General features: G+C 36.8%; 1 protein-coding gene across 1 annotated transcript; it reads right to left on the bottom strand.

The window, feature by feature from the left end:
- Window positions 1-4,520: 4,520 nt before the first annotated feature.
- Window positions 4,521-5,777, bottom strand: NPY1R (neuropeptide Y receptor Y1). Its single transcript, XM_028104441.2, has 2 exons — window positions 5,082-5,777; window positions 4,521-4,973 (listed from the first exon to the last, which is right to left on the bottom strand). Exons 1-2 carry the CDS (start codon window positions 5,775-5,777, stop codon window positions 4,521-4,523), a joined length of 1,149 nt encoding a protein of 382 aa, XP_027960242.1.
- Between the last annotated feature and the right edge of the window lie 4,695 nt (window positions 5,778-10,472).

Here is a 10,472-nt window from a genome sequence, read left to right as displayed (position 1 = left end):
TTTTAATACTTACTAACACTGGTTTTCACTATTTCCTTGAACCTCAGCACAATCTTCTGGCCTCTGTGATCCTATACTCAGTATAGGCCATCTTACACCTGAATTCCACTTTGCATGCAGTCTGTTAGTTGGGGGACAATTTGCTTTCCTCTCCCCAACTTCATTCATACCCAAATATATTTCTAAATATCTTATTATGTTCCCAGCTTCAAAATGTCTTTTATATGACCTTTAAAAATATTGTCTATTTGGAAACTCAGGTGCATTCCCTTTGTTGGCTCCTCCATACCCCTGACTTCCCCAGTCTTCCTCAGTCTTCTGTTCCAGCCCAACTTGTTTCCCTTTGGTCATGCATTTTAGCATCTGCATCTTTCCCCAGTCTGTCCTTATGTATGGCACAGGCTTCTCTCTTACTTTGCTATACCATATCTCTCCTGATTTTTCAAGATACCTCCTCTGAGAAGACCTGTAACATTTTACCTGCAAACAGTCCCTAACCAGGTATCTCCTTTCTATTAACTTATTCTTAGATTTACTTAATGGAATAACATAATTTTGGAGCTTATGTCTATCTTAGATATAAGATAGAAATTATTTAGTCTAAATATAGATTTATATATAGTAGATATATCTATATAAGATACAGATATTTAGTCTAATTTCCTCATGTTGCAAATAAGAGAGCTGAGGCCCAGGGAGGTCATTACAAGCATTGCATTTAAGTCTATTAAGATTACCTAGAAGCAATGCATGAACAGTAGTGTTTCAAAAGGAAATAATCAATAAAACAAAACTAATGGAATGAGGGAAAATGCTTGATATGGGTGCTTACTCATTTCACTAAATTTTAAAAGCTATAAAATACTAAAGCTCAAGATAAAAAAGAAAATTAAAAAGTAGAGGCCAAAACTACTAGCACAACTTAATTAAAAAAAAAAGAAAGAAAAACAAGTCACACTTTTTTTTTGGCCATTTGGGAAAATCACAATATTTTGCTTGATTACTTTTCCTCGCTTTTCAATGAGTAATATGGATTGCATGAAAAATAAACAAAATAATTAAACTTTATGATTTCATTCCAATGCTTGCTGGTATAGAGGTATAAAAGAACAATCCATGGATTTTGCAATCAAATAAATTCGGGTTTCAATTCCTATGGGCATCAGTTTACTCATTTGTAATATCATGAGTTAATGTAGAAATAAAAGCATCTGGTAACAGACCTTGAGTCATACACATATTTTAATGCAACATTCCCAAGAGGCAATTTAATCAACAAATCTTTCTCTTCTATCTCCCTTAGGAGTATAAGACATAAATGCAAAGCCTGACATCAATACAGGTCTATAGATCAGTGACTTTGTCTCTGGGGGGATATTTTGTGCATATCCAGTGAATCCATATGAGCATTAATACAGCAGGCTTCCCTGGAAGAAGTTTGAGCACTGCACAGATATTTGAAATATTGTGAGAATTACCAAAATGCAACACAGAGACACGAAGTAAGCAAATGCTGTTGGAAAAATGGCACCAATAGACTTGCTTAACACCAGGTTACCACAAAACTTTGATTTGTAAAAATACACCATGTCTGCGAAGCACAATAAAGTGCAATAAAACAAGGTATGCTTCTTTATGACATTCTGGAAAAGGCAACATTTTGTGGAATAGGAAAGGGGTGGGAATATCCAGCTAACAGTAAAGAAATAACACTAATACCTATAATCAGATTGCATTTTCAAGCAGAATTCTCTAATTCAGAAGGGAACTGGAGATACATATAATCCTAAAGGCCGTTTTCCCTCGACTCTTCATTTCTTTCTACAGCCAAAATCAGAAAGAAGGTGAATGGTAATACCATGCCCTAATAATTTAACTTGGAAAGAGAGAAAAATCAAGTATTTCTAAAAGTCTATCATAGGGTCAGCTCACAGTTTAGTAGCAATGGACACACCTTGGCTTGATTCTTGCTCCACTTGTTACTCAGTGTGGGGCTCAAATTTTATAACTTGAACTTTGGTTTCCTCTTAGGTGAAGTGGTCCTATTAGTCACGCACCCTCACAGGTACTTAAATATTTGACATAGTACTTGGCATATGCTGAGTGTTTAAAACTTCTAGCTATTATTTTACTCTAAATTTATAGAATACATTGTCATGATGCTCTTGTACTAAAACAATTGATTGATTTTTGTTCTTGGGTTTAAGAAAACCCAGTGGTTCCATAGTTGGTATTTAGTGTGCCCCTTCATTTCTTCCTGCATCACTCTGGATCTGTTGTTGACCCTAGGCTTTACTATTAGTTCATCGACGTCTATGGATAAAAAAGAATTTTATATTCAGTTCATTATTTATGTAAAGATAAGGAATCAGCGGCCTCACAGCTGAGTGAGAATCTTAGACATGGCCATCTCAACAAATGTGCTGACAAAGCAGCACCTATGTATTAAGGCTGTTCTCAAGTAGCAATTTGTTTCCATAGCACCTAAGTGGAGAAAGACAAAATTTCCCATTAGTCCCCCGAAGCAGAAAAGCATATGGGCTATATGAATTGTTCTCAGTTTTCAGGTATTTAGCCCTGCTAGCCAGGGTGAACATTCTTTTAACAGTATTAAATTAAAATTAAAATTCCAGGCTTGGGTAAGGAAAGATGATGATATTTTCCAATGTATGTTAAAAGTTGGTTTTAGAATTATTTTCTTTGTTCAGTTAACGGAAAGTCATTATTAGGTAGAATTTGAATTCATATGAACCTTCACCATGTAAAAAGTTTGATATTTGTTTGAATTACAGGACTAAATGTGCAAGTTTCTAAAATCGAAAATGTCATCTTTGCTTAGTTTAGAAGGGAAAATAAGATAACAAAAAGAGCAAACATCTTGGTAAATATGAACTTAGGAGGAGGAGTCCCCAAAAAGTTTCAAGATGCAAAGTCTTTATGATCATAAATGAGAAGGGAGGAAATTTAGTTATTATTTATTCATTTGTTTGTTTAAGAAATATTTTTTGAAAAACTTTTTAAGTACCTGGCACTGTGGTAAATGCACTGGGGACAGAGTTGTATAAAATAGCCCCTGCCTCCAAGAAGCTTCAAGAAGCAGATGAGGAAGACACAGGGTAGAAAATGTTTCATTAATAAGCAGAAATAGGATGTTGTGGGAACATCATGGGAGGGAAACCATGAGTCAAAAGAAAAAAGAAACAAACTGAAGAGAGACATAAAAGAGACTACTCAGAAAAAGCAAAACCAATTTTAATAAAGAAAATGTCCTTCTAAAATCAAACACATTTAATACTTTCATAATACACCAAAGTTATATCTTGTTCTTTAAAATATCTTTGCTCCAAATGATTCTGAGGCTCAATCACAATTACAGAATACATAAAATTAAGTATATTAACATGACACAACCACTTAGTACTCTATAAAGTACATTATAAGACTGCACAAGGCACACAGTTGATACAAGTTAATATGGGCTATATGAATTGTTCTCAGTTTTCAGGTATTTAGCCCTGCTAGCCAGGGTGCACATTCTTTTAACAGTATACTTTGGTGTCCTTCTTTGAAGAATGGGCATTGAAAAAGTTAAAAATGAGTTACTATGTAGGCACTGATGTATGGAAAATACACTTTGTGTTTTTATATATTATAAGCTGGAAATGCCTTTTGAGTCACATATAGATTTATGCTAGAAAGCTTGACAAACACTGAACAGTCTGTGAAGAATGGAAAACCGCTGGACCAACAATTCAGATGAATATAATTCAACTATTTGCTGCAATACTGATTTGCTTTTTAAATTAATTGCTCTGAAATCCTTTGTTGTCAGGTACCAAAATAGTTTTGAAGTTAGAGAACTGCTTTCCCACTTAATTCTTGTGGGTGGCCCAATTCCTCATGATATTCACAGCTGAGAAATATGTTTTATGCATTTTCATCTCAAGTGATAATCAGGAGCAAATTAAATCCTGTCTTAAATCTTAAAAGAAAAATGCAAACCACTCCTCAGTGACTTCAGACTGTAGGTCTGCAAGACATAGGCTTAGCTCCACATCTTGAATGCTGCTTTTGCACGCTGTCCCCTCTGTAACAGACTAAAATATGTCTATCATTACATCAGGATTGCCCAACATAATGACCATCTAATCAACCCAGGACGCCTGACCTAATGAGTTTCAGATGTAGTGCTTCTAAAGTCAGTCAGTAGTAATACTCTAAAGAAACTTAATTCCAACAAATTGAATATAAAAGTCTTCATATTATATGCAGAAGTTTACAAAAAGCACTTCAAGGATATCTGGTCAAAACTATTGCCCGGAAGATTCCAAAGCCCATACATTTTGTCCCAGTGTAATTAGACAGCTACAATAAAAGCAGTAAAAAGCAAGACAAGCAAATCTTGGTCTTTCTTAAATGAGTACAACCTCATTCCCTTGGGGGAACAGGTAACAAAAAGATGTTGCCAGTTGTGCTTGTTTTTAGACAGATATCATCTGGAACCATATGCTACAGGAGTTTCAGATTTTTTCATTATCATCATTGTTGATTTTCTTAAATGCGACTGGGCTTGCTTGTTTCAAAGACGTCTTGGAAACATCTGTGTGCATGGTGGACATGGCTATTGTCTCATAGTCATCATCCCGAGACCGGAAATCACAAAAACTAAAGAAGAACTGCAAGTCTCTCTGGAAATTTTTGTTCAGAAATCCGTAAAATATAGGGTTGACACAAGTGGATATCATTGCTGTAAGGTGGCACAGCAGGAATAATAGATTATGGTTACACGTTGCAATGATCTGATGATTCCAATCAAACACAGTGTTAAAGATGGTAAGGGGCAGCCAGCAGACCGCGAACGCCACCACAATGGACAAAAGCATGATGTTGATTCTTTTGGTTTCACTGGACCTGTACTTATTGTCTCTCATCTTGTCCATCATGTTGTTTCTCCTTTTTAAGCGTATGTATATCTACAGAGAGAGAGAAAAAAAAAAAAGTTCAACTAGAACCACTAATTTAATGTGGAAACTGTGGAAAGAAGGTTAAAATGGAAATGGTAGGGGGAAACGTTTTCTTACCTTGAAGTAGCAAATAAATATAAAACAGAGTGGGCCAAAATACTGCAGCATCAAGAGGAGAGTTGTATAAGACAGCCTGTGGGAGTCCGATGGAAATTTATCAAAGCACACGTATTTGTCCTTGAACGCGTCAAGTGTTACATTCTGGAACGGCTCATCGGTCAATACTTGATAGATGAGGAAAGGTAGGGAAGAAACCACAGCAAGGACCCAGATGACCGCAATACCTATGTAAGCGTGTCTGTTACTTGGTCGCCACCCTCGTGGGTTGATTATCAGCTGATGGCGCTCCACAGCAATGAGAACCAGAGAGAAAATGGACACGGTGATTGAAACGCATTGCACAAAAGGATTCAGTTTGCACATCGCCTCGCCAAAAACCCAGTGGTCCATTAATGTGTAGACAAATGTGAAGGGGAGACACATGATGGCAACAAGCAAGTCTGAGAAGGAAAGGTTCACAATCAGGATATTGGTAACATTTCTCATCTCCTTTTGTTTCAAGATGATTATAATCAAGGCCAGGTTTCCAGAGACCCCGAGAATTATTACAGCTCCATAAGCAAGAGCTAATGTAAATATCATGGCCAAGGGCAGATGACAATCATCGCTTTCAAAAGCCAAAAACTGGGAATTCTCTGAAAAATTACAGAAGATTGAATGGTTTTCAACCTGGGAAAATAATGTTGAATTCATTTTGATTGGTTTGGTGATTATAGATTACTCTAGACAAATGGAAAATATGTTTCTTCAAAGCAGATCAAATGTTCAGCTTATTCTTAATTCTCCATATTGCAATCCATTTATCAAAATTACTCTGAATTCTTCATTCTCTGGAACTGAACAATCTGTAAAGAGAAAATGACCAATGGCATTACTAATTTTATTGAGGGCTGTCAAAATGAATTCTGACTCATAGTACTGTTTTAAGTGAAGACCTTGAAATAAATAAACAAAATGTAATCTGTATAAACATCTTTTTAAAGTAGTAGAAACAGTGCAAACATTTTGAAAAAAAAACTCTTCTAATATTTTTAACTGGACTTGCAATTTTGTCTGTAAATTAGTAAGGTGTGCCTAAATCTCATGCCCAAAGTCTTCTATATGTCTTATATAAACCACTGTCAACAGATTCCTAAACACTGTAAAAATATGAATGTGTAACAAAAAATTTAATGCACAGATTAACACATAAGATATGAAACAAAGAAAAACAACAACAATTTCCCTAATTCTTCCTCCTACTAAGGAAATGAACTAATTCATTAAGTTGTACTAATAGCTCCACCATATACTGACCTGCTCTTTAAGGCAGACATTATTTAGCACAAGGATATTCAAAAGAGGATGATCAATACAGTGAAACATCAACAACCTTTGTCATATGAAGGACGGTGGAAGGCACAGAAGACGTTGAATCCAGAAAAGGCCAGGAATGGTATAGATGTCTTCTCATGTTTGAATGGGTAGCATGTGCCATAGGGAACCGGGCTTAGAATATTATATCTAACTACACAAGTTAGAAATAGGACCAGGGGAAGTATAGTACAGTGTATATTACAAAAAAAACAAAACAAATTTCACATCGTTATGAGGAACAAAAGTTTAATCAAATGAAATCAACTGCTTGCAAAACTATGGAGTGCTCCATACACAAAAGTTTGCAGCTATTACATGAAAGCGTTTTGGGGAGCTCTTGCATTGTGTAGGAGACTTAAGTGGCTATAACTGAAGTTCCTTCTAACTTTAAGGATTTTATTAATATGTCACAAGCTTTCAAAGGATTTCTAAGGTTTTTATACATGTAAATGTCCTTCCTCCCCACTAGACTGTATACTGATAAAATGCAGGGACCTACATTTTTGAGGTAATTTTGATCTTTCACAGCATTTTGTGATATAAAGACCCTTTTCTTACCAAAAAGAGAAATTAGACAGTGGTATTTTTAGAGATTAAAAGCTCCTTTGAAAAAAATCTGATTTCCTCTAGATTGCTAAATAAATATATGAGATTCAGGGTTTCTTATGTTAATTAACAGGCCATTGTGCCTGTGTTAAGGAAGGGAATTGCATTTATTTCTTTTTTATGGGAGAATAAAGAAAATCATGCAGATTGACTTCTATTTCAAAGGAGATAAGAAATTTAATGAACATTTGCCTTTTGAGTGGCACCTCTAATGAACCTTTCCTTGAGTGTTTTTGCTTTCTAGAATATGAGGGTTTTTTTTTTTATTATAAAACCACACCTTGGCTTGATAAAACTGAAGAATAAAAATAAAGGTTTCTAACATTCAGTGAGAATGGAAGAATTAAGACTAGGAATGATTTCAAGTGTGAACGTTTTTAGAAGTATGGCTCTCCTTTCCTCTGTGCAACAATCAATACACAATGGCTCGTGGACTCATGCAGCCATCACCCTTTATCTCTCAAGAATGCCAATGGCAGGGGGCGCCTAGGTGGCTCAGTCAATTAAGCATCTGCCTTCGGCTCAGGTCATGATCCCAGGGTCCTAGGATTGAGTCCCGCATCGGGCTCCTTGTTCAGCGGGCAGCCTGCTTCTCCCTCTGCCTGTCACGCACCCCCCCGCCCCGCTGCTTGTGCTCTCTCTCTCTCTGACAAATAAATAAATAAAATCTTAAAAAAAAAAAGAATGCCAAAGGCAGAGAGAATAACCTCTGTCTCTTAGTGTCTGAGAACAAACCTTGAAGAAGTAACAATCTAATATTTCTTTGCAAATTCCTCACTGAAGAATTCAAGAAAATGTGTGCATCATACTTCATATGCATGTGGCGGTCAAGGCATTCAACATGACTTACTAGTTAATTGTGAGTTTCTCTTCACTATTTATTTTTTTTAAAGATTGTATTTATTTATTTGGGAGAGAGAATGAGAGAGAGAGAGAGAGAGCACATGAGGGGGGGAGGGTCAGAGGGAGAAGCAGACTCACTGCTGAGCAGGGAGCCCGATGCGGGACTCGATCCCAGGACTCCAGGATCATGACCTGAGCAGAAGGCAATCGCTCAACCAACTGAGCCACCCAGGCGCCCATCTCTTCACTATGTAAAGTCTAACTAGCTTGGTAGGAAAGTGCATCCTTTTTACCCTATGACTTCTCACTAGGCACCACCAGATGAGCAAGTATCCTGGGATAAGACACTATGAGTACATTCTTCAGCCTGACGCTTGAATACCTCTACATTTTGCTTCCCTTCGCCTTTCACTCTTTGCTCCAATAGCCTCATTGTGAATGCTCTGTTCCAGGTGGGCCAGTCTCTCCCCAGCCCACCAAGTGCCCCCCAGCCTGTTTTACTTTCTGCATTCATCTGTCTCTGCCATTGCTCTTGTTGGATGTTCTGTCACATCACCAATTCAAATGCTACCCGTCTTTCAAAACACCATTCAGTGCACTTGAATCCTTAACTGGCTCCTTCCAATTATGATATAATCTTTTTAAGGTAGGTAGTGTATATACCTCATAGCACCTTGCAAATACTAGATTTAGAACAAAAATGTGTTGACTGACATAGTAGGCGCACGGTTGGAATAGTAGGTTCTAACGCCAATAACTGAATTCTGTCATAGTCCTTTTACATAAGGACTTTTACAAAAGGACTTCTTTTCTCCAGTCCTTTTACATGCAAGATGGATGCCAATTACAAAACTCATTTTATTAGGTCAGGAACATTAGGGGGAAATGTTCCATTTTTGTGTTTAAAAAATGAATTGTTTCTGAAAGAAAATTCATTCATCCAATAAATATTTATTGAACACTCAGTTTGTGTCAGGCATGGTTTTAGGGGAGACAATGGTGACCTTCTCTTTGAGTTTCCAGTCTTGTGAACAAAGAAAACCAAGAAAAAATAAATTGGTAAAAACGAGAGTATGTCAGATGATAGGTATTATACAGAAAAATAAAGCGAAGAAGGGGAGCTCGGGTGGTTGGGAGTTGCACTTTATTACGGGGTGGTGAGGAAGGCCTCTCCTTGCCTGAAAACATGGCATAGGATCTAAGACCTGAAAGTGGTGAGTGAGAAAGCCATGTAGATATGTCAGGGACTGCATCCCATGTGGAAAGAATGAATGTAAAATCCTTCAGGCTGGAGTGTACCTGGTGTACCAAACAGCAATGAGAAGTGCAATAAATAAGAGACAGACTGGTAGAAAATTACTTAGAAAGGGTAAGCAGAAGAGGAATAGATTATGTAAGACCTTATTCTATGGGACAGTTTGACTTTTTCTCTGAGGAAGGTGAGGAATCACTGGAGAGTCTTTGGTAAAGACATGAAGTTAGATGGCTTGTTTTAAATTATTACTTGAGTGGCTGTTTTCAACATTCTTAAGATAGGAAAGAGAAGAAGTAGGGAGATTCATTAAGAGGCTAATACAATAATCCAGATTAGAGATAACAGAGGCATAGACTAAGGTGTCTACAGTGGAAAGGAAGAAAAATAGAAATTTTAAATCCATTGACTTATTTTGACAAAATTCAATCCATGATACAGTGTGTGGACTACAAAGGCAGTTTCTTGCAGAGGGTTTTAGGTGAATACTGAAATTCAGCTCTGATATCTTTGAAATTATATTTGATGGACATACTCTGGTAAGGAATAGTGGTCTTTCCACTAAGTAGGTATTAACTTAGCTATACAGAAAATGTAAACTATTTTTTTAAGTGTTTGCAAAGCCTCCTTTTCTAAGTGCATGTTCGGTAGTCATTCCAGTTTGGTAAAACAGTTCTGCGTTGGATAAAATGTGTATTTTCAGCCTACCTTAGTATAACTTCAAGAAAGAATAGTTGTCAGAAAATAATACTGAGAAAGAATTTACATACATTATCTTTGCAAAAGAAAATAATTTGATACTTACTATCCCAAATAGTTAAAATAAGATATGCAACAACAGACATTGCAAAAATTAAAGGTTGTTAAATCTCAATATAGCTGTCATGAGCAATTAAGAAACAAAATAGAGATACTACATACATCACCAGTTGGAAACTTGGCCCCCTTCCAAAGGGAAATTTCCTTCTCCTTTCCAATGACCTTTCCAATGGCCTTCCACTGCTTGCCGTTCTTAGTGCTGTTACTATCTGAAAATACAAGAAAGAAAAAGTAAAAAGAAATGTCAAAACACACTCCCTCTTTGCCTTCCCCTAGGCTTTTCTGTGCTCCAGCAGTTACCAAAGAATGAAATGGCATGGTTAAACCAAAATTCCTATTGGCTCGCTTTCGTGCCCACCTTTTTCATATTGTGTAACTGGGTGAATTGCCCCCAATTTTCCTCATCCCTAATCTTCCCACCACCCCGTCCCCCACACACACCCGTTTGCCACCCATCTATCAAGGAACATCTCTACCCGTGACGATGAGACTGGCAAACAAAACATCCAAAC

Source organism: Eumetopias jubatus, unplaced genomic scaffold (assembly GCF_037043125.1).
Source record: "Eumetopias jubatus isolate StellerSeaLion01/CBP00866 unplaced genomic scaffold, mEumJub1_p1.0 scaffold_2, whole genome shotgun sequence".
Classification (NCBI taxonomy): domain Eukaryota; kingdom Metazoa; phylum Chordata; class Mammalia; order Carnivora; family Otariidae; genus Eumetopias; species Eumetopias jubatus.
Note: the sequence above shows the minus strand (reverse complement) of the source record. Positions and strands in the feature narration are given on the sequence as shown.

What these genes read in the sequence shown, in the direction of transcription:
- NPY1R (XM_028104441.2), bottom strand. Translation starts at nt 5,777, where the DNA reads ATGAATTCAACATTATTTTCCCAGGTTGAAAACCATTCAATCTTCTGT. An exon ending in TATTTATTTGCTACTTCAAG is followed by an intron (nt 4,974 to 5,081) that starts GTAAGAAAACGT and finishes CTCTCTCTGTAG; the next exon opens with ATATACATACGCTTAAAAAG.